Source organism: Hydractinia symbiolongicarpus, chromosome 10 (assembly GCF_029227915.1).
Source record: "Hydractinia symbiolongicarpus strain clone_291-10 chromosome 10, HSymV2.1, whole genome shotgun sequence".
Lineage (NCBI taxonomy): Eukaryota > Metazoa > Cnidaria > Hydrozoa > Anthoathecata > Hydractiniidae > Hydractinia > Hydractinia symbiolongicarpus.
Window position 1 is genome coordinate 18,181,950 of NC_079884.1, and position 26,483 is coordinate 18,208,432.

A 26,483-nucleotide genomic window follows, 5' to 3' on the forward strand; every position below is an offset into this window, starting at 1 on the left:
ATTGCCTTCACAAAATATTCAGGTGAGAATTCCCGATTTTAAAAGCAATCCATACATAACACATTCGGTTATGTTGGTAAATCGAGCCTCTGATAAGTAAGAGATACAGTTATTTCCGCAAATTAGACCTTTGATAATCATTCAGGAAAGAGCTCCTGTTTCTAGAAGCAATCCATACATCACAGATTCAGTTGTTTCGGTGGATTGGCCCATTGTTAAGCATTCACGAAAAAGCTTCTGTTTCTAAAAGCAATTCATACATCACAGATTCGGTTATTTCGGTCAATTGAGCCATTGGTAAACATTCAGAAAAAGGATCCTGTTTTTAAAAGGAATCCGTACATAATAGATTTGATTGTTTCGGTGAGCTAGGTCGTTAAAAAAAAATTTAGGAAAATGGTCCTGTTTCTAGAAGCAATCCATACATAGCAGGTTCCGTTGTTTTGGTGAATTGGGCCTTTCATAACACCGAAGTCGGCACTTGTCTATGGCATTATCAGTTAAGCCCTGCAGATTTTTCTCGTTTCGCTTAATTTTGGCCGGAAATGAATTGTGTCTAATGTATTATCACATATACGAACTCTACTTGTCTTGTTTCGATGAATTGAGGCCTGAATACTTTTGTACATAGCGATTATCTCTTGGTTGAACGAAACCTTTTTTTGTTTCACAACATTAAAACTTGTTAACATATACTGGAATGAACTTTAGGCAAACGTGTATCACGTCGTCTTCGTTAAGGATTAATCTGTTATGCTTTCGAATATAGAAGAATCCGTTTTTTTTGTGAAACAATTGTTAATATATATTGAACGATTGTAGTTTGTAGTTGTAGTTTCTTGATGAAATGTGTTTGTGTATTTCATAGACTGAAGTTATGAATTATACTTTCAGGTTTATTGAATGGTTTTATGATGGTTCTCATAATGTATATAAATGTACTGACAGTAACTCAATTTTTCTTTGTAGTTTCCTCAAATAATTATTTTTTTCAAAAAATATGCTCATGCACTACGAAAGTCAAAACCATTAGCATCTGTGGCATCACAGAATGTTTCACAAGAAGATTACTACTTCTTTATATATTGCTTTTTGTTAATCTAGAAAGTTTTTTATGTGATTACTTCAAAAAAAATATGATCAAGCTTGTGGCCATCCTTTTTAATATATTACATAGCATGCCTGGAATGATATTTTGAAACATTCACTTTCTGTTTGATAGCCCATTGTGATTGATTTCCATTTTAATTCCACAAATGAATATATATAATACAGTGCCACGTATGAGGTGAGCTAGTTTTATGTATACTATACATCTTGTATTATTATAAGAAGCAAATAAGTACTTGTTAAAAAAATATATTCTACAAATAGTTGAAATAGTATACAGCTAATAGTTTTGATTGAAGTAGAATGAAATGAATGCGGGCTAAAAGACTTTGGAACAAACTCAATTTCTTTATTCCCTTTATAGTTCAGAAACATATTTTAATGACTTGACACAAGTTGATAATATAAATTGATTACAAACAATAGAACATGCTGCGTGGAGTGAGTGAGGAGGAGAAGAAGAAAACTGTTTTGAACATAAACGATGAAGATCCGTCTCGGAGATGGAGACCCGTCACGTCACATTAATTTTAATTGGGTTTTTATAGTTTTTTCGCGCACTTTCACATTGTCTTCTAATCTCCGTACGAATAGGACAAGCGTGTGGTAAAAGTGAGAATCGAAAATATCGTAGTTCTTGATTGAAATCTTAACGTAAAGAGTTTCTTCAAGCAGCAAAAAGGAAGCAAGTAGCTAGACATTTCTTTTTTGAGTATGCCGACTTCTTCTTCACATCTTTTCAACAGCTCTAATTCAATCAGAACAACTCTTTTAAATTTCATCGACAATCCTTTAAAAAATACGATGTAGTATATATTGGGAGATATTTTTGTGTAACAATATTTTCGTTGTTGCCACTATTTTTTGAGCCCTACAGTACCTCTATCCGAATGTTTTCACAATAAATGTAAAATCGTGATATACGAAGTGTCAAGAAATGTAACAACAATTCTACTTACCATCAATTCCGGTATTTTCCATCCATTGGGATGACACTTCATGAAGTCTACCCATAGTTGAGAACTGTTTTGTGATGGCGGCATTGTAGCCAATAAATCCAATGCTAATTGAATGTGTTCCTTCAAATATGAAAAAGTAAAAAATAAAGTATGATGACACAACATGCATCAACAAAAATGTATTGGAGTTTGTTTCACTATCCAAAATTCAAAACAACAGACAAAATGTTTTTGAATATCAAGCCAAAAAAATCTGTATATTTTGAGATAAAAATATAGTATGTTCCCTAATTCTAATAACCATATCCTAATACTGTATATATTTAGAAATAAAAACACATTGAGTAAAATATTTCAGCATCAAGCATTCGTTGTAAAATTTAAACCCTCTACTTCTATTTTATACATAAACAGTATTGGCTCTCAAGTTTTACTACCATACAATATAATTTTCAACATTTATAATTTTTATCAGAGTCTCCACAGATTTACATACTATGTAATTCAATTCTCCTTTTATTATCTGCCTTCTTTGTTTCTTGTTTGTCCTTATATGCATTGCTTCTGCCCATGAAATAAGGTGTCGTTGTCCTTTTCGCTAGCTGTTGTTATTTTTAAATTTTTCACGGAGCAACTTTCCCATTTTGCTAGATCTTTTTCAGAGAGAAGATATATTCAGATGATAGAATATATCTTACCTACTTTAATCATAGAAACTTTGCAAGATTGAATTGAATTGAAGAAGAATTTCGAAAAGTGAAATTAAATTTCGTGAGATAAATTTTCGCCATGGCACCATTATGCGATTGTTTCATGAAAAGTACATACACATTTTCAATGTGTTTATTACAAGCTCGTGAGCTTGTATTAAAACGCAAATGTGTCCTACAAGAATGGAAATTTTTGCCTCTCTGAGCACCGACACGGGAGTAGTCGTGTGTTCAAATCTCATCTTGGTAACTATTTTTACTTTTTTTTTCTTTTTACTATCTCGCCCGCGAGGACGTGTTTACAGACTGACCTAACTAAAATTGAAATTTCGAGAAATTTTCTATCAATATTATTGCCTATCCGAATAGCAAAATATGTCGTGTCTAACTTCAGCTTTTTATACACTTTTTTGGCGAGGTTGTTTGCGTATATCATACGTCTTGTTGAAATTTCAACACGTTCTTGTTTCAATTATTCCTTTTGAAATTCACTATATTGGTCAGGAAGGAATCATTTTTAGCTCGAAATATAATTTTTCTGCACTTCACTCACAAGCTACCTAGATATACAACACCTTCAATCTACATTCGCTCGGCGTTCATTTTTTTAAATAATGAAACAATATTCAGCAACCTTTCCCAACAAACTATCTGATGCTGATTAATTAAGTCTCAAATGATCCTCCATTATAGAAAACTTCATAGATTGTTATTAAACAATTGATATTTTATACTCTTAGCCTTTTACTTTGTGTTTAGTACTCTACTGTGAGTTCCTGTGTTATGATAGTTATCCTTTTTAAGCAATTTAGTTTGGTGCGGTTGTCTATACCATGGCAAACAACTCTGTTTGTGAGTGACCACGGTAAAATATACAGTATGAATTAATGGCCCCTTAACTCACCGCTGGAGGCAAAAAAGAAGGTGAGATAACTCTTGTACACGCCTAACTGGCTGGCCATCTCCAAAGGCTTTCAGTCTGTCTAGCCATAAATTTGGCCAGGAGACCCAGCGTTGTCCCTTCAAACCACCCTTATAATCATTTTTTCTTTCTCTATAAAAGAAAGCTTAAATAACTAGGCCAGCCATAAATTATAATATGAAATGTTGTGGAAGGTTGAGCTGGGTATCCTGGCTACAGCCTCTGCTGTCTAGTGTAAGTGACGGCTTCTCAAGTTTGTAGATACCGATGATGGCGTAAATAAATAAATCTTAGTGTTATATTTCCTTGTCTGAAAACAGGGTAGAGGGTGGGGAACAAGGATGCAGTAGTCCGTAAACCGCGGAGCGCCCTGCAGTGCAGCGGATAGACGCAGAAGCGATGCGCTCCGCCCTGACATGGTCACCAGGTCTCTACATTATATGGATTCTTGGATCTCCTGAAAAAATCATCATTATATCCATTTTTTATACATATGGTCAATATATCAATATTTAGAAGCCCGTTCATTCCAGTGCATATGGACATAATATCCATTCTACATTATCGATATATTGTCCGTTTTTTATAGTGAGGATGTTGTAAAAACAAAGCCCTTAGAAGTCAAAAAAGTCATAACGAGGACATTTTAAACCTTGTCAAAACCCAACCCAACAACTTTACTATTTAAATCTGACTGTTCAAATCTTCGTTGTCGAACCATTAACTTTTGATTAATCACGATAGAAAATTCGAAGAGCTTAAATTTCTGATTTGTTTCCATTTTAAAAAAGCTGCAAAAGATAAATAAGAATTTCATCCATATCGTTACTTATCGGTACTGGCATGGATAGAACTTGATGATGTGGTTACAAAAGATTGCGTAACAAAGCGTACGGCGGTTCTTATTAGTAATGGCAATTAAAAATAATTAAAATACCCCGATATCGAATTGAACCTTCGATTTTTTTGTAGATTAATGGAGCTTATTCTGTTCACCGCAATTTTGCACACAAAGAGACGGAAAAAGGGTATAACTGTATGAATTTTAAATTTTGAATTGATTTGGATTATTGTTTGTTGCAGTATGAAACTAATTCCCCGTTCCCTCTATACGGCTAATTCGCAATGCATTATGGTAGTTGTATTCTACAGTTTTCCCTCCCAGAAGCGAGAGTTTGTAAATAAATAACAGCATTCTTTTTATTGTGGCGATAATAACAAAAAGCCGTTATTGTTTGTGATAATTTTCAAATCTCCTCAAGAAAATCATTATCTCCCTTATCCAAAACCCGTGTTATTGATGTAAACATTTAAATATTGTTAGTTAGTGAGGTTTTAGGAGTGAAAGAAGTCGAAATGGAAGTAATAAATAAGGATACAGATTTAGATATAATTTTAAGCTCTACAGATCTTGGGCCTAGCTTTTCTCAAAGCTCTTGTGTGGTACCAAGACCTGTTTTTAAAGAATTAACAAATGCCGAGAGGGACGAAGAAGTGGAGGAAAGAACACACGAAGATATAAGTCAATGGTCAACTGATCTTGCAGCTATGCCTTCGATCACCCAGGAGAAAATTCACCAATATTTAGTTCTTGGAAATAGCTGTGATAGCAAGCCGAAGGGTGCTACAAAGCATAAAATTCTTGGATACCAACTATTCAAGGAGAGCTACGTGAAGAAAGTGAGAGTTAAAAGTAATGTTATGGCTGAAAAATTAACTTTTCTTGTGAAATGTTTTGTAGCTGCTTCCATGAAAAGAGAAAAATATTCTGTTTATGTCCACCTGTGTCAAAGAAGTGGTGATATTTTGTATGCGAAATGTTTATGTAAAGCTGGAGCAGGAGGATGCTGTAAGCATGTCGCAGCAGTTCTATTTCAATTGGTTGAATACAAACAGTTGGACTTAAAAATTGTCCCTGATGACAAGACATGCACAGATTTGTTACAAAAATGGCATGTACCTGGAGAAAGTGCAAATTCTGCACCAATAAAATTTTCTGCAATGGCATTCGAGAAAGCAGACCTTACGAAAGACACAAATGAAAGTCGCAAAAGACCGTTGGTCACAGGAAATAGAAAATTTTGTTCTACACCACTGTTTGCACATGAGCCCTCAACCGAAAAAGTCAAAAAATTAGCGACAGACTTATTTGAAATAGGGCAAGGAACTTCAATGGCATATTTATTACAAGGAAATGACTATAAACCATCATCATTTTATGACACATCTATAAAAGAATTTAATTTTGAACAGACAAACAGTGAAACAGTTGAATTACGTCCGACAGTTAATTTATTTTTGCAGGCTCTTGACTTTGAACCAGAAATAGCAGAGTTATCAGATGAGCAAAAGTCATTTGTAAACAATTTCATTCATGTCAATGCCGAACAAGTTCGAGACATAGAAAAATCCACATGTACTCAGTATAAATGTGATATGTGGTACACAGAAAGAAAGAAACGCATAACATCATCCAATTTTGGATCTATTATAAATAGAAGAAAAAATATACATCCAAAAAGCATATTACAAAAATGTCTAAATAAAAATAAAAACTTTACATCAGAGGCCTGCAAATGGGGCTTAGAAAATGAAGTTAATGCTCTAAACTGGTATCAAACCGAGAAAAATATTGAAGTCGAAAAATGTGGTTTCGTTATTAATCCAAAATGGCCGTGGTTAGGTGCAAGTCCTGATGGCGCAACAACTTTGAATGGGAATGCTCGATTGATTGAGGTGAAGTGCCCATATTCAAAAAAGGATTGCTCTATTTCTGACGCATGCAAAGATAAAAATTTTTTTTTACAAATATCGAATGGCAAGCCAAAACTCAAAGAAAGACATAATTATTTTCACCAATGTCAAGGTGTGATGGCAGTAACACAAGTCAATGAAATTGATTTTATTGTTTATACAAAAGTTGACCGACATGTGGAAACAATAGTTTTTCAAAAGGAAAAATGGAACAGAATTACTTTGCCTGAGCTAACACACTTTTATTTCACTTTCATGCACAGCAACATTACAGAACAACAGTGTGAGTAAATAAAATTGTTTCCTCACAATATTGTTTTGTCTTTATATTTCATGATCTAGTATATATATATATATAGTGTACGATCGGCCTCGTTTTGTAGAGTTTATATTTTTTGTATTTTCAGTGTTAGTATTTGAACCCCAATATATTAGTTTATTTGCAGCTGGTTGTAAATATTCTAAAACTGCTTTGAATAATTTATAAGATTCGAATCCGGTATAAAACTTAAAGTGTGCTTCATTGTGTTTAAACCGGTCAATTGAAAATGCTATGTCACTTATAGTGGCTTGTTGTTTTTCAATAGTTTGATCAAGTTCCTTTTCATGAATTCTCATACAACTAATTTCGGCTCTCAATTTTTCCAACTCTTGTTTTAACTCTTCCTCCACAGATAATTCTGCAGCAATGTCATTTGTCGTAGCCCTCACAGGAGAAAATAGTTGCAATTTACAGTTTGTACTGTTGAGAGTTTTTCTTGGTTTGCTAGCTGTTGGTTTGATAGTTTTTGGGACTATTGTGGGAACATTGTTCATATATGTCTTCTTTCCACCAGTGAAATGAACAGAGCAAACTCTATGCGATGTAGAAGGTACAAAATCCTTTCTACTGATCATAAAAAGCCATTTCTTTCGAAGCTCTGAGTCTTTAGGAATGACATAAAAAGATAAGTCTGGATTCTTCTTTGAGTTGTTTTGACAGAGAGGTACACAGCAAGTTATCCCTCCTCCTTTACTTTTAGCTTGCAATAAAAAGCTTGAACTTGATGAAAAGTTTGAGCCAATGCTTGCAGGAGAGCCCAAGTTTTGAAAAAAACTGTTGTCTTGATTAGAATTTTGTATATCGCTTTGGTTTTGAGTAGAATTAAGGATGAAGTGTACTTGTTCGGCCATTTTTGTTACTACGAATGGTTTGTTTACGTTTTCGCGGAATACAACTACCATAATGCATTGCGAATTAGCCGTATAGAGGGAACGGGGAATTACTGCACACCATGTTGTTCTTCCATTTGAACTACCACCTTCAAAGATGGATTGGATTCGAACCAATAACTTTCATGGTTTTACAACAATAGACATTTGCTTGGAATTCACAAAATTCAATGTCACTTCAAATAAAAACACATCATAAAGCTTGTTGTTACAAAATTAATTGTGAGTTAAAAACCCTAGCTAAGTATTACAGGTTTATTGAAACTGTTGTCTCCTTGAATTAACAAACTTTAGACTTCGCCAAAGTTTTTATTAAAGTAAAGGGTGTAGCCAGCTATTTGAAAACTTTTGTTGCAGCCAACTGGTATTCGGCTATTTTTGCTTTTTAGGCAAATTTTTTAAAAAATTCACGTTAATTTAAATACAACCTAGACCCGGGACGACGTTGTACTTATGAAACATAATACAAGTTAACCTGGGAAGAGGTCTGGGAAGAGGTCAGGGAAGGGCAACAAAAAGTTAGTATGTATCACCATGCTCGACAGCATGACTACATGTATTAATGTAACTGTTTCTCTTTTATTACTTGCAGAGTAATGAATTACCCAATGGGTTATAGCATATGCTTGCCATTTATAAAACAACGCCTCCATCCATGATCGTACGCATTTAATATTTTGCAACGTGAAATTCATCCTTGAACAAAATTTAAAATTTTAGGCCTACTAAATATCTTGAATTAACATTTAAGGTCGATTTTGATCACATGAAACGTGTACAACTGTTCTAAATTTTAACGAGCTTGTTCGAAAACGCATGCTGTACAAAAAAGCAAGGGGAAACTTCATTCTAGTCAATACACAAGCAAGCGAACTGAATTAAGTAATAGGGGAAGATGTCCTATTAGGGTAAATATTTAGGCAAGTAGCCAGGCCCATCCATACCTACACATACAATACTAAAAACAAAATTTAGGAAACTATTCCCGCAATAAATACGATATTGAATGTATTGTGAAGCTAAACAAGGAAAAGCTTATTCTGATTAAAAAACAATTAGACAAGTAGCGAAACCTATCAATTCAATTTGGGGAATAACCTTACGCAATATAAAAAAAGAACAGAATAAAAAAACGTCAAACGATCACTTTTTTCTATTCAAAAATCGAAAGGGCGAGTAGCACACGCGTGCGTATATCATTGCATGTGCATACATCAAAGATTTTGTTAAAGCTCTCTCGCACCAAATGAAATGTTCAATGTTCTAGTAAGCAAATAAAAAAACCTTTCTTCTACTCTGTAAACAGGCAAGGGAGCAAAAGATCCTGCAATACAACCTAACAAAGAGATCTGATAAAAACGACATCGCGAAAGGTGAAGTATTAAATCTCTTGGTCGGCCAATTCGAGACTTTATTTCACTCAGAAAACAGGCACGTGAGTGTGAGACCCATCCATACATCATTTAAAATGAGAATTTTGGAAGTTGCTTTTCACGCTGAATAAAAAGTTAGATATCCATCCATACACTACTAAAAAGGAGATTTAGATAATATCAAATGTCCTAACATGTGAATTCACAGGAAGACTTTATCCCACTCAGTAAGAAGCAGGAACGGGGGAGACTGATTCATACCACCATACAATATTAAAAGGATATTTTGCAAAACCTTCCTTCAGGCGGAAAAAACATACAGCATGTCGTAGCAGACCTGTGTATACAACATTAGTTCTCCTCAGTAAACAACTAAGAAAATGAGAGATCCATCCATACCTTATAAAAATAGAGATTCTATCGATATACATGCATCATTTAAAAAACGCATTTTTTTAATTTACCCTTCTCGCGAATTAAAATATTCAGCACGCCAACCTGGTAGAAAACTTTATGCTAGACACTAAACAAGGAGTGATTTTTGATGCCCATCCATACACCACTAAAAAGGAGATTTTGGAAAAAAGTCGCAAATACGCTTGTACAAAATAATAAATTAGATGTTCTAACAGCTCAATTCATGGAATACTTTATTTTTTATCTTAACACAGTAAGTTTGCTGGAATGTGGGACACCTATACATACATTTATCAAAGGAGAGATATTAAAACAAACAGTAGATTTGGATAACTATCCATACACAAATAAAAACGATATTTTAGAAAAATAATTGTGTGTCATGTTTTTTTTGCTGTTTATAGGAAGCAGTGTAATTTGATTTTGAACTTTTAATATTTTTAAAACTAAAACCTCATGACAACAATGATAAAAAAGTATATGGACTTTTTTTGTTCGTAGCTGTTAGAAAAACTAATATTGCTAATATTTATAGCACACATTTCAATAGCAGACGATGTTTTATACTGTATAAATATTCATTATAAATAAATGAATGAATAAAAAATGAATAAATAAATAAATAAACTATTCGGAGAAACATAGTTATTAATATAATGTAACTAGCTATATAAAATTGAGTTATGACTGCATCTTTCACGTTTTACCGGCAATGTTAATTGTCTACATTTATAACGACGATATGGTTGCTACGAAGTTAAGTTATATTGCGCTGTACAAGGCCCGTTCTTAAAGCTCTCTAGCCATTGAACGCTACGACTTTCTCATAACCGGTTGAAAATAGCTATTAGTTAATAATAGGGTAAATAGAATTTGATTTAGCTAATATTGCGTGTAATTCGACTCCTAAAAAGAAATAGTACTGTAGCATTTTTTTTGCAAAACAGGAAAATTTGTTGAGTTATTTCTAAAAGGTTTTTTAGTAACACTAATTGACCAAGGCAGTTCACAAGATAGCGTATAGCTCTGAATAGACCATTTCGGAGATTATGCGCCATTATGAATTTGCGGAACTCGGTGGTGCAAGTTGAACTTTGGACTTCACGTTTATTCAGTCATTTGCCTTGTGAAACTGCTGGCGGCAGGACAGTTTTGATTTTTGATATCTGTTTTTATCTTTGTGATACTAATTTTATGATATATATTTTGAAAAAAACTTTTATTAGGCACTTATTTGTACTTTTAATTTCTTTTTGTACAATAAAGGCAACTTAATATATCCTAAAAGCCTTTAAACTAGCTAGGTCTCCCAAAAATGCTTTTAGGACACTGTACTGTAGCTAGCTATAAGGCTGTAATTAGTAATTAATGCTTGGTTAAAGGTAACTTCATTTTATATTTAGATATTTAAAATTGTGTAGCTACTTTGTGCATTATAAACATATTGGCATTGGATTTTAAACTTGGATTATACTTTACTTTAGAGAGAAATTTTTGATTTTGGAAATACCTTACTGGATTTGGACTTGAACTATGTTTTTGGATTTGTAAAGAAATGTTTAGGTTGTAATATTTGTAAAGATCTAGAGAGTTATAATCCATTGTCAAAATACTTGTCAAAACTCTATAGTGTTATTTATTCCTAAAGTGAAACTTAAGCTCGCAAAATAATCTGGCTTCTTTTCTATAACGGATGTAAAAATTTTCAATACACTGCCCATAGAGATACGGTAACAGGTTCAGTCGCAGATTTTAGAAATAGAGTCATAAGTCATTTTAATTGCAAATAATTTTTATTATTTTGATATTTTTATAATTTTGTTTCTCGGTGTATGTTTGACCCTTGATTCGTCTACTTAAACACTCCTATCTTTGAGTCTTTTAAGAGTGGTATTAGAAAGAATACCTGTCTTTCTTCCCTGCTTTCGCTATTGCCCTATAATTTTTTTGTACGCTTCTCTTATTGAAAAATATCAAAAAGGGAGAAATGAGTTTAGTTTACAGACTAAAGTGTTATTCAATTTTTTGTTTTTCTATGTTATTTGTTTCAGTCACAATGTATATTTTTTGTTATATATACGTATGTCTTTGTCGGTTTCTTTATCAGAACACGCAATTATAGCAGTAACTTATTACTAAAGTGTAAATCTTTATGATAAATAAATAAATTACTCTGTGAAGCTTGTTTGCATTATTGGCATAATAAGTTCCATAGCAGAAAAAGCTATTAATTATTAATATGAGGGGTGGTAATAAATTGAAATGGGTCATAAAATTTTTCGAAATTTGGTGTTGCTTGTTCAATTTTTCAACACAAGTCAATAATAAAAAAAGGTAGGAAATTAGCTCACTGAAGAGAGAGGGGTATTTCAACTGGCAATATTACCTGTACATATAATGTGACCCTCCTGAAAGTCAATATACTGAATAAAAATTTGACTACTTATTTGAATAATTATGGTATCAAGTTAGCAATATCTCTACACTGTCTCAACTTAACAAGGATTGTCCAGATTTCAGACATTTCTAGCCTAGTTAACTAAGTTTTCTTCGAGATATTAAAATTGAGTTTCTTATTTAATAATTTTCCAGTGCAAAACCGAATTAAAATCAACCAATAAACATAAAGCCAGCATGACCACATCTAACATTAAAGATTTCTCAATACTGATCACGTGAGCAAAAAACAATAGAATTTCTTGCCTTAAAGTATTCACAAATTTCTTTCATACAAGACAAAAAATATCTTCTGAGCAATTGTATTTCAATTAACTGGTATTTTATTTAATAAAGCATGTTAACATCAAAGATAAATGTATCATAAATGTAAAAAACAACTTTTTAAGACAAAGCATTCTTACTACTAAGTGAGCACACAACACTATTCTTCTTGCTTTAAAAAATAAGATTAAAATAATTCGTTAACAAAATTCAATCTAGCTCAGGCTACAAAAAGTTAATTATATGCTTAACTCAGATATCTTTGAAAAGATGCCATACACTGCCTCTTTTTTCAACAATAAATGCAAATGCACTAGCTCTTTTGGAACATGTATTCAGTATGGAATTAGCTACCTTTTATGTTGATAGAAAATATATTTAAAAAAAGTATTGTTTATATAAAAAATCAACTCTGGCCTACTTTTCACCACATCAGATTTTAAAAACTAACGTTTTTCTCAAAAAAATATTTTAATTTTTTTATAAAATTATTATTCAACAGATAACCGAAAAAAACATATCAATTTAAACTTTTTAATAGCAAATTTCCAGAGTTAATGTATACTATTAATAGCATGGCTTTATTACGTATTATGACGTTTAACAGTTAAAAATTTATTGTTGCCAGAAATTGCATCCTGGAAGAATCAATTTTTATATGAAAATTATACCAATAATCATAATTTTCCTCAAAAAGTTACTTTTTGGTCTTATAACAGCAGATCACTGAGAATTTACACAACTAAAAATCTTGTGGTAACATTTTTAAAATTAAAAATCTTGATTTTGTAAACATTATATGCACAAATTCTAAAAAATTATAAAAAAAAATTAAAAGTAATTGGAAATATCATCTTTTTTAAAACATCTATGGACACGCTGCGTACAAAAAAAGAATTGTATGGAGCAAAAGATCGAAATGGAACTGAAGTTTAAAAAAAATGTCTTTTAGTAAAAAACACAATCGTTACGGAGAAAATATCACTTGCCGTAAAAATATAGTCTGCGGCCATGTGGAGGGGCGGATGGACATAGCAAACAAAATAGTAGATGATCGCAGTGAATACAACATGGTATGACATAGCCCTCCCTTTGTCATGTATTCCTGCAGTATATATTTGCTATAGGTTACTTCTAACGACAAAGCAATGTGTTTCGTTAATATATTAACACTTTTAAACCACTCCATAAGTGAATAATAAAAAATAAAAAATTGCATGCGCAAATTAACAAATATAGGTTCATTCGTGTTGTTTTTTTCATGGAATTCCTGGTACAATGTGCATATGTTATACAGTGACAGTCTTATCTCTAGTTCTGATTCACTGGTGGGACTGTCAAGATTGAGGCCCTAGACGCCTCTTTAGTTTTGATCTTTAATAAATCCCAGTTAAATGAGATGTTCCAAGGGTACAATCTTAACGGCCCCATCACTGCTTCTCTGCTATCGTAATAACTCCAGTTTAAAATGGTGCCAGGAGTAATTCTTGTAAGTAGATGTTTTTTATCTTCTCTTTTTTTCTCATTTTCTGTGATCGCTTTTACTTTCGATTTTTTGTCGATTTATTATTTGTTACTTTTTCTGTTTAAAGTGTAAATGATACAGTTTCCCTGTAGTGTGTGTGGAAAACCAGTTAAAAACAACAGACATGCAATTTTAAGCAATTATTGTGATAAGTGGTCCCACTGTAATTGCAATGAAATCTATACTTTTGAATACCAATTTCATTAAACAAGGTCCAATGATCCTTGGCTATGCCTAAGTTATGTAAATCATGCCATGCCCTTTTTTTATTCCTCAGATACAAATGTTGTAAAAATATGGACAATGCTCCCACTTCCGTAATAACTAAAACAGGTAACGACTAGTCTCCGCAGAACCACCACAGAACAAGCAGCGAACCACCAATCTCCGTAGAACAACCAGAGAACCAGCAGCGAACCGGCAGTACTATGACAGAACGAGTAGTCTTGGTTGAGAACCACCAGAAAATGTTGATGAGAAAAAACAATAGTTGACGGAATCATCAGAATAGCGTTCGCTGTAAATGCTCCATGCCTTATTAAAAAAAAAAAAAAAAAAAAACTGCAAAATTTCGGTAGAATTTACTATCCCGCCCCTTATTTCCGGGAATATTAAGAATAAATTAGTAGTATATGTCATTATGTTCATTAGGTTTATATGTACGGCTTTATGCCATAATTAAGAATAAAGATCTATTCACATTCTGGTAGCAGAGGCTAGTTAAGAAGATGGCAACTGGAACAATCATGATGGCACAAAAGTATGGATTGCCCCAATTTTCTGAAGATGGGGATTTTATGGGAAGTAGTTACAGAACTTCCAAAGAAGAAACAAGGACCAGTTGTTTATTTGAGTTTAAATTCAGAAGTACGTCAGCCTTAACGAAAGAAGAATTGAATGAAGAAGATGGTTTAAATAAACTTGTTAATAAAATAAAAGAACTATATGGCATTACTGAAGATCAAGCAATGTTCAATGCTTACGAAAAATTTGAGACCTTTCACCGTTCCAAGACAATGTCGATTGGTGATTATGTAAATGAATTTGAACAGTTGAATCAAAAACTTAAGAGTTTTAAAATTGAGTTACCAACTGCAGTTCTTGCATATCAACTACTAAAAAATGCACATGTACCGAAAGCTACACGTGAACTAACACGTGCTACAGTTCCTTCCCTCACATACGACTCTATGAAAAAACAGATAAAAGCCATTTATGATCAATGTGCTTAAAGTGAAAGTAGTAGAGACAGTAATGATATTGGTGTTGAGCAAGAAGTATTATATGGTCAAAAGTTTGACAGACGACGTTTTAACAATTGGAACACTCGTGGACGTGGCAGAGGTGGTAAATATTTCAGTGCTAAAAGAAGCCAGTACAACCCTAATGGTCCTGATGGACATCCATTGCAATGTCACCATTGCAAATCTATAATGCATTTCATGAATGACTGTCCTGATAAGAATAAAGGAAGCAAAGGGCAGGATAAAGTACATGTGCAGTTTTTCGCAAAGGGTGTGGAACAATGCTTTATGGAGCAAGTTGTGTCTGAGTCTTTGAATTGTGCTTTACTAAACTCAGGATGTTCATCGACAGTTTGTGGTAAAAATTGGCTTGACTGTTACATAGACACTATGCCAGAAGGGACAGCTTTAGCTGAAAGTAAGAGTAACAAGTCCTTTAAATTTGGGCCAGGTGGAAGCTTCCCCTCAGTTAAAAAAGTTAACATCCCTGTTAATATGGCTGGAATGCAAGCCCATATTCTTACTGATGTTGTCGATTGTGAATTACCATTATTGTTATCAAAAAAGAGTCTGAAAGCAGCTAATAGCCAACTTGATTTTGTTAATGATAAAGTCACTATGTTTGGAAGAGACATTCCTTTACAACACACGTCAAATGGCCATTACTGTATACCTCTTACACCTAAGCAAGTTGCTGTTAACAAAACATCTCCTGGTGTAAATGCCACCAGAGTTATATTCACAGTCAACGATCTCACTGTAAAATCACCTGAAGAAAAATGCAAAATAGCTACAAAGCTTCACAAACAGTTTGGACATCCCATAGACAGCAGCAAACTGAAAACTCTTCTCCAAGATGAAAATGCTGAAGATAAAGAGTTATTTCAGCAAATTGACAATGTTACAAACTCTTGTGACACATGCAGTAGATATATATGAAGGCTCGATCAAGGGCCAATTGTCTCACTACCAATGGCCTCAGATGTCAATGAATGCCTTGCCATGGACCTAAAATTCCTGACAGTTAATCATAAAAAGTTAACCATACTTCATATGATTGATGTGTTCTGTAGATACAGTGCATCAACAATTATCAAATCCAAGAATAAGGAAATTATCGTAGACACAATTCTCAAGCACTGGGTTGCTATTTTTGGCACACCAAACTCGATTTTTTCAGACAACGGAGGGGAGTTCAACAATGAGCTCTTAAAGGGGCACTCCAGTGAAAAAAAATATTTGAAAAAAATGTTATTTTAAGAAGACAATACATAAATATGTCAGAATAAACCTTTTACAATCGTTAAAAATCTTTATTTATACCTTAATGGGGTCTGTAAACATCTTCAATTTTAAATAAATTTGCAAGGTTGCCTAAAGTTGAGAGGACTAGGTCCGAATAAATAAGCATACGTCACATCGTGCAGACAGTCCGTGAGCTCAGCAGCACACCTTCTAAAAGTTTGTTTACTTAGTGTTTACATTGTTCGTTGATAAAACGTCTTGTAGTAATGACGAAGATTTTAACTTAGAAAACATAGAATAGGATAATTAGGATAAACATAGAATAGGATAATCTCTTCATGAAAAAGACTTTACAAAGCTACAGCCACACGACTTCGAACCTCTTGTGTCTCACAAGGGAGAAATTAATAATGATGCAAAGTGACGAGGTGTCTTCTACTAACTCAAAACAACGTTCTGAGTAAAATATTTTTTAAAGAAATAGAAAATATATTTAATTGGCTTTTTTTTAACATTCTTTTCATCACAAAAACTTTATCATTTGTTTCAGTAAAAAAACTTTCTTACTTTACAAGCCAATTTATTTTTATTTCACAATTCAGCAATATTTTTCATCCGCACGTGCTTTTTTGCACACAAATGCAAACAAATTTTATGTAACGTTGAAATTTTCACCATGATGGAGGACCATTCAAATTCGTGATAGAAAGATCGAATAATGTTCGGGTCGTGATAAGTTGGTAAAACATGAGTATTAATATTGTACAAATAAAAATCATTCTTATGATTATGGTAGGTCATAAATGCGTTGCAGAAGCTACTGACTTATAAGTAGTTGTTTTGACAAAGTTGTTTTAGAAACTGCATTATCAGCATCACATGCAGCCTTAAACATTACAAAGATTGAAGAAAATGAGTACATTTACCCCCTGAAAATATTTGGCATGTCCTTCCATAAAAAAAGCTTCTTTTTTGAAAAACAAAGAATAGAAACTTGATCGCTACGAAAGATGTGTAACTACTTTCTGAGCACGTATATAGCAAAAAAGAAAAAAGTGATTTTTACTGGAGTTCCCCTTTAAGAGATGTAGCAGAACTGTTAAACACAGAGTGTGTACAACAGCAGCAGAAGCTCCATGGTCAAATGGTGTATGTGAGCATCATAATTTCATCCTGGAAAATATGATTATGAAAATTGTTGACAACACTAGTTGTTCTGTTGAAAATGCACTTACATGGGCCAATTGTGCCAAGAATGCGTTGCATAATAACCGTGGATTCAGTCTCAATCAGCTTGTATTTGGACGCAATCCAAATCTCCCATCTGTGCTTACAGCCAAGCCTCCTGTTCTTCGAACAGTTACACCCAGTCAATTAATTGCGAATCATCTGAATGCCCTGCATGTTGCTCGCAAAGCATTCATTGAAAGTGAATCTTAAAACAGCACTCAGTCATCAAACACGGCCATCTACCAGCAGATTTTTATAATGGTGAATTGGTATACTATAAGCGACGTGGAGAGAAAGAGTGGAGAGGACCTGGTGTAGTCCTTGGCATTGATGGAAAACAGGTCCTTGTTAAACATGGAGGAACTTACGTTCGAGTGTCACTTGCAATCAGTGAAGGGACACCGTAGTTGTCAGGAAAGCACAAGTAGAAACCCTCAAGTGAAGAAAACTACAACCAAAGAAGAAGATTGCTTTGATGAGATTTCAAACAGCGTAGCAAATGGGTTGCTTGAAAGCGTAAACGATTTTGATATCAACACATCGTCAGAAGTTGTACTTGATGACATTCCTAGTGATCATGCCGTAAATACAAATGAGATCCCTGCTATTTCCCATGCTCAGGTTGAAACAACACATCAATCAAGCATTGAGCAAGAAGTTTATAACACACCTCGCAATGAACAGTCATTGACAGGGTTAGGTTTATTGATCCTGATACTAATAAACTTGCTGAATTTATGGTTGTTAGTCGTGCTGGTAAAGTAGGAAAATCTGGAGTTGGAGCATATAAGAATTGGTTGAATGTCAAAGATGTTAAAACCAAAGCCATGAAATCAATTGACTTTGAAAACATTTTGGATTGGGAAAAGGTAAACACAGAGTCAGTATATAATGTAGAAACGTCATGTGATGTTAGTGAAGCTCAACATAAAGAATTAAGGCGTGATTACAATGTTTATGATGAAGTTGAAGACAAAGGGCAAGACATAACCACAACCCACTGGGCGATATCTGAGAAAAGTCATGATGGGAAAACAGAAATTAAAGCACGATTAGTGGCACAAGGTTTTGAGGAGGACACTATTGGTATACGAACAGACTCGCCAACTGTAAACAAGGAGAACTTTCGTCTTGTGTGTAATATTGGTGCAACCCATGGATGGAAAATTTTACAGTCTTGATATTAAAGCTGGGTTTCTTCAAGGTGCCAAGATTGATAGAGTCGTACATCTTCTTCCACCACCAGAAGCTAACACAGACAAGTTGTGGAAACTAAAAACACCTGTTTATGGCTTGTGCGACGCTTCACGCGCTTGGTATGAGACATTATCTAACGAATTCGATAAAGTTGGAGCTACAAGAAGCATTTATGACAATGCATTATTTTTCTGGAGAAAAGAAACTCTCAAAGGTGTAATTTGCTGTCATGTTGACGATTGCTTCTTCGTTGGAAGTGATTTGTTTCATGACACTATCATTGCACATTTACGTAAGACATTCTCACTTAGTAAAGAGAATTCAAAGTCGTTTAACTTTTTGGGATTAGAAATTGAACAAGAGTGTGGTGCAGTAATTATTCATCAGCATAATTACATTAGTAACATTTCACCAATTAATTTGACCAATAGTACGTCTACAATTCCACTTACAAGATATGAAGCACGTCAAATTCAATGGGCAGCAAAACAAACTAGACCTGATGCTGCTTACGTTGCCTGTGATTTAAGCACTCGCATAAGACATGGAACAGTTGCTGATGCTCGTAGAGCTAACAAGCAGCTGAAACATCTGCAGCAAACTGAAGTAAAGATTGTTATTTCAAACACTGGAGATGTTAAAGCATCATCGCTCATACTTTTCAGTGATGCATCACATGGAAATTTAATTAATGGCGGCTCACAAGGTGGATTTGTTTTGCTACTGCATGGTGAAAGCAAAATTCCGCCAATTATTTGGAGATCTCACAAGTTAAAATGGGCTGTTAAAAGCGCCATGGGTGCGGAAACCATGGCTCTCTTAGAAGGTGCGGAACATGCTATGTTGATCAGATCCCTAATTAAAGAGATTTTTTCAGTTGATATACCAATTATCTGTAAATCAGAAAATAAATCACTTGCGGAAGCAGTCAAAAATACCAACGTCATAGAAGATAAACGATTGTATATTGATATTCGTGCACTTCGTGAGATGGTCGAAAAAGGAGAAATGGGGGAACTCATTCTTACGAAATCAAGTGATCAGATTGCTGACTGTCTTACGAAAGGCACTGCTTCAGCTGAAAACCTGCTACGTATACTATCCGGTAGAGAACAGTTGAAATACCGTTAAGTTTTGGTTAATTAAAACAAATATAACAGTATGCCAAATGACACTTTAAAAGCATTCTTACATTGTGTTCCTGCGTCTTGCAGTTTCTTTTCTTGAACATACTTTATGATTTTGTTTTATTGAGAGAGAATGTAGTGGCAAGATTGTCATTATGTTCATTATATCTTTTAGGTTTAGATGTATGGCTTTATGCAATAATAAAGAATACAGATCTATTCACAGTATACACTATATTAGTGAAATATTATCCAAATTATACCGTTCTGGGATTAAAAAATCAAGACTCATTCTGTTTCCTTGCAATTTACTCTTCAACGCAATAAATAACAAACCAACATTTCAATCTTTTTCGGTAATTTCAATCAGGAATGCTAATGATTACCATGATAACAACAATAGCTAGAACATAGAACTCGGTAATACGACGACCATCTTTTTTTAACGAGCGTCTAAAATACATATGTTACCTCCAGCAAAACAACACTTTTCTTGCTGATTCAAATCGTGAATTTTTATGAAATGAATAACAAAAGATCGACTTTTTGTATTGTGATTATTTTTTTTACGTAGAATGAAGTTTATAACACTTTGAGAGTCATTTTTAAAATTCACCTGCACGAGGACCGTTAGTTTGTGTACGAGGGACACGAAATAGCCAGTGGAAAGTAGGGTCTTCGACTGTTATGTATTTAATTAGCTTCGTTGCGCTCACTTTGGCGTGGAAGTTTAATATTGGAACTATTTATTCATTGGTGGTTCTGTGATGATACTGCTGGTTCGCTGTTGGTTTTCTGGTCGTTCTACAGGGACTGCTGGTTCTGTGGAGACTGGTAGTTACCTGTTTTAGTTATTACATCCCACTTCAACTAATTTACAAACCTTTGTTCAACCGATTTGGAGAGGTGAACGCAAAATGCCCTTTCTCGAAACGAAAAAAAACAGGTCATGGTCCTGGACGCGAGATGAAGAGGGATTGCGAGGATGATGTTGAAGGAAGCAATGAGGCACTATGCATGTACTGTAAAAGGTCATCTATGCATTAACCAACGTGCTGGATCACTAGCCATGTGCAAGCAATGGAGTTGGTCAAATGCGTAGACAGCAAAAAAACTTATATTGATTGGCAAACTAAGTTACAAAGTGTTGTATGTAATCATTTCCTTGCAAAGATGCAGAAAAAAGACAACACACCAGGACTTAACCCTTATGTGTGACTTATTTGTGGTCATTCTTATAAGGGAGACATTGTGACCACTGCCACTGTTTTTACATTCAGGTCATACTCACCTATATCATCCATCAAAATACGCAAGGCTAAAAGAGCATTAAGCATAGGAGAAGAAGCAGGTCAAAGTTAACATACTAGCACTTCTTAATTATTTCCACGTACCTTTTGGGCACAGGATGGGTAGGCGGAATAAAGGGAAAAAAGTGCGCAAAGCATCAACATTGCCATTACAGCAAAACCGAAAGGAGAATGGCAGCTGAAGTTGTGTCAGTAACAGTTGAGGGCAATATTTGTGTTCTTGTGGCCGAAATACAATCAGAGTTTCCTAATTGAGCCCTAAGGGGCCTTCAAAAATTTTTTGGGGCCCTGTTAGCGGGATATTGGCGCTAAGGGAGGGAGGGGGGTTCAAGTTTGAAAAAAGAATCCGCGAACGATTGAGAAATTTCAAAAATTTGTTTGTGGCCTGAAAATTCTTCGTTCGCGAGCATAATGTGTCATGTCATCAATTCCGATAACTTTTATCTACAAAACACGCCCCTGAGCCTTCTAAGATTTATCCAAATGTATGTATTTCACGGACAGAAATCTGCTAAAAGAGGGAGGAGGGGGTCCAAATCTTAGCGGCGATATCCCGCTAACGGGAACCAAAAGTTTTTTTGAAGGCCCCTAATTTTGTCTCTAGGGAATTGCACTGGATTGCTTTTAAATCCAGCTTTATCAAAATTTAAGGTTACAGACTTAGCTTTACTCTTTCTCGCAGCCAAAGTTTTGTTTTAAAGGAACATTTTTTAAGCTTTTTTGTTGTAGTTGTCAGAGGGATTTTCCCCTCCTGGAGGTCAAAGTTATTGCACATGCTCCAAGGTCTGACAAATGGCTTTGTATTTTACAGGGCAGGATCAAAACCAGTCAGTAGCTATTTTATTACCTGGATTCTATTCTCGTCTTAAAGCAATAATCAAATTTTGCACATGATAGAATATCAATGACAAATTTCCTTCCACAACTACTTAAATTAGAATATACAGTTCGAATTTCGAAGGAAAAAAAACATTCGAAATTACATAAGAAACGAACCAACCAAATAAGGGTATTTGTTTCATTTATTTTAAACCGACTTACCCTTCCAAACATTCCAAGTCAGCGCATCGTCTGATTCAAATGTCTTTTCGCATGTTACGCAGAAGCAAATTGTATATTCAGCAGTGGCTTTTACTTTTACTTTTTGCTCATGAGCAATCAGAGCTCTTGCAGTATTGAAGTTTGTACAAATTTTTTTGCATAGGGTCCTACTCGCATCTTTTAACTGGCCTTCGGGCTGTTTTGAGAGGTCCCCTGCTGGTTGTGATAGTTTGTTAATACTTCCTTGTATTTATTCAGTTCAATTTTTGTAAACTTTCATTCCCAGAAAAGATTATCTCTATCCGTATCTACATCTGTATCTGCAGCCAACGTTCCATGTGATATGTGAACCAGCCCACGCTGGGAAGAAAAAATACCCAGAATGCTTTGCGCAACCGTCAAAGATCTATTACATGCATTACAGTATATTACTAAGTATTACAGTGTATTACCAAATACTACAAAATATTACAGTTAGATGTTACAAGTACTACAGTGTATTACCGAATACTACAAGGTATTACAGTGTATTACTGAATACTACAAAATATTACAGTATATTACTAAGTACTACAGTGTATTACTGAATACTACAAAGTATTACAGTGTATTACCGAATACTACAAGGTATTACAGTATATTACTAAGTATTACAGTGTATTACTAAATACTACAAAATATTACAGTATATTACTAAGTACTACAGTGTATTACTGAATACTACAAAGTATTACAGTGTATTACTGAATACTACAAGGTATTACAGTGTATTACTGAATACTACAAGGTATTACAGTGTATTACTGAATACTACAAAGTATTACAGTGTATTACTGAACACTACAAGGTATTACAGTGTATTACTAAATACTACAAGGTATTACAGTATACTACCGAATATTACAAGGTATTACAGTGTACTACAAGGTATTACAGTGTATTACCGAATACTACAAGGTATTACAGTGTATTACTGAATACTACAAGGTATTACAGTGTATTACTGAATACTACAAAGTATTACAGTATACTACCGAATATTACAAGGTATTACAGTGTACTACAAGGTATTACAGTGTATTACCGAATACTACAAGGTATTACAGTGTATTACTGAATACTACAAGGTATTACAGTGTATTACCGAATACTACAAGGTATTACAGTATATTACCGAATACTACAAAGTATTACAGTGTATTACTAAATACTACAAGATATTACAGTGTATTACTGTATACTACACAATATTACAGTATATTACTAAGTACTACAGTGTATTACTGAATACTACAAGGTATTACAGTGTATTACCGAATACTACAAGGTATTACAGTATATTACCGAATACTACAAAGTATTACAGTATATTACTGAATACTACAAGGCATTACAGTATATTACCGAATACTACAAGGTATTACAGTGTATTACTGAATACTACAAGGTATTACAGTGTATTACTGAATACTACAAAGTATTACAGTGTATTACTGAACACTACAAGGTATTACAGTGTATTACTAAATACTACAAGGTATTACAGTATACTACCGAATATTACAAGGTATTACAGTGTACTACAAGGTATTACAGTGTATTACCGAATACTACAAGGTATTACAGTGTATTACTGAATACTACAAGGTATTACAGTGTATTACTGAATACTACAAAGTATTACAGTATACTACCGAATATTACAAGGTATTACAGTGTACTACAAGGTATTACAGTGTATTACCGAATACTACAAGGTATTACAGTGTATTACTGAATACTACAAGGTATTACAGTGTATTACCGAATACTACAAGGTATTACAGTATATTACCGAATACTACAAATTATTACAGTGTATTACTAAATACTACAAGATATTACAGTGTATTACTGTATACTACACAATATTACAGTATATTACTAAGTACTACAGTGTATTACTGAATACTACAAGGTATTACAGTGTATTACCGAATACTACAAGGTATTACAGTATATTACCGAATACTACAAAGTATTACAGTATATTACTGAATACTACAAGGCATTACAGTATATTACCGAATACTACAAGGTATTACAGTGTATTACTGAATACTACAAGGTATTACAGTGTATTACTGAATACTACAAAGTATTACAGTGTATTACTGAACACTACAAGGTATTACAGTGTATTACTAAATACTACAAGGTATTACAGTATACTACCGAATATTACAAGGTATTACAGTGTACTACAAGGTATTACAGTGTATTACCGAATACTACAAGGTATTACAGTGTATTACTGAATACTACAAGGTATTACAGTGTATTACTGAATACTACAAAGTATTACAGTATACTACCGAATATTACAAGGTATTACAGTGTACTACAAGGTATTACAGTGTATTACCGAATACTACAAGGTATTACAGTGTATTACTGAATACTACAAGGTATTACAGTGTATTACCGAATACTACAAGGTATTACAGTATATTACCGAATACTACAAAGTATTACAGTGTATTACTAAATACTACAAGATATTACAGTGTATTACTGTATACTACACAATATTACAGTATATTACTAAGTACTACAGTGTATTACTGAATACTACAAGGTATTACAGTATATTACCGAATACTACAAAGTATTACAGTATATTACTGAATACTACAAGGCATTACAGTATATTACCGAATACTACAAGGTATTACAGTGTATTACTGAATACTACAAGGTATTACAGTGTATTACTGAATACTACAAAGTATTACAGTGTATTACTGAACACTACAAGGTATTACAGTGTATTACTAAATACTACAAGGTATTACAGTATACTACCGAATATTACAAGGTATTACAGTGTACTACAAGGTATTACAGTGTATTACCGAATACTACAAGGTATTACAGTGTATTACTGAATACTACAAGGTATTACAGTGTATTACTGAATACTACAAAGTATTACAGTATACTACCGAATATTACAAGGTATTACAGTGTACTACAAGGTATTACAGTGTATTACCGAATACTACAAGGTATTACAGTGTATTACTGAATACTACAAGGTATTACAGTGTATTACCGAATACTACAAGGTATTACAGTATATTACCGAATACTACAAAGTATAACAGTGTATTACTAAATACTACAAGATATTACAGTGTATTACTGTATACTACACAATATTACAGTATATTACTAAGTACTACAGTGTATTACTGAATACTACAAGGTATTACAGTGTATTACCGAATACTACAAGGTATTACAGTATATTACCGAATACTACAAAGTATTACAGTATATTACTGAATACTACAAGGCATTACAGTATATTACCGAATACTACAAGGTATTACAGTGTATTACTGAATACTACAAGGTATTACAGTGTATTACTGAATACTACAAAGTATTACAGTGTATTACTGAACACTACAAGGTATTACAGTGTATTACTAAATACTACAAGGTATTACAGTATACTACCGAATATTACAAGGTATTACAGTGTACTACAAGGTATTACAGTGTATTACCGAATACTACAAGGTATTACAGTGTATTACTGAATACTACAAGGTATTACAGTGTATTACTGAATACTACAAAGTATTACAGTATACTACCGAATATTACAAGGTATTACAGTGTACTACAAGGTATTACAGTGTATTACCGAATACTACAAGGTATTACAGTGTATTACTGAATACTACAAGGTATTACAGTGTATTACCGAATACTACAAGGTATTACAGTATATTACCGAATACTACAAAGTATTACAGTGTATTACTAAATACTACAAGATATTACAGTGTATTACTGTATACTACACAATATTACAGTATATTACTAAGTACTACAGTGTATTACCGAATACTACAAGGTATTACAGTATATTACCGAATACTACAAAGTATTACAGTATATTACTGAATACTACAAGGTATTACAGTGTATTTCTGAATATACTACAAAGTAATACAGTGTAAAATACGGGATATTACTATGTACTACACTGTATTACTGTATATTACAAAGATATTATGCTAGGCACTAGTATGTATACTAGGCAGTATTATGTGCTAACAACATTACGACGTTGATAAATTGCTTAACGTCGTGTGTCGGATGTCGTTGGAAGAATACGACAATGTCGGATACGACATATTCACAGACTAAATGGATCCTTCCATGAAGTGCTTCCCGTAAACACGATTGTACGATCGTAATGTTTCTGTTCTCTTTTGTTTTTGCTTATATCATTTAAGTTGTTTCCAATATTGTTGTTAACTTTTATATTTTTTATATCATCCTTACAATGCTTATTTTTCATGCCCTTTAGTATTGTTTTGTATTGCTATT

At 33.6% G+C, this 26,483-nt stretch overlaps 1 protein-coding gene across 1 annotated transcript; it reads right to left on the reverse strand.

Moving 5' to 3' along the window:
- Positions 1-1,343: 1,343 nt before the first annotated feature.
- LOC130612930 (uncharacterized) lies at positions 1,344-26,454 on the reverse strand. The gene is made up of 4 exons (XM_057434260.1): positions 26,298-26,454; positions 22,098-22,340; positions 2,070-2,189; positions 1,344-1,900 (listed from the first exon to the last, which is right to left on the reverse strand). Exons 1-4 carry the CDS (start codon positions 26,452-26,454, stop codon positions 1,686-1,688), a joined length of 735 nt encoding a protein of 244 aa, XP_057290243.1. The 3' UTR covers positions 1,344-1,685.
- Positions 26,455-26,483: the final 29 nt, after the last annotated feature.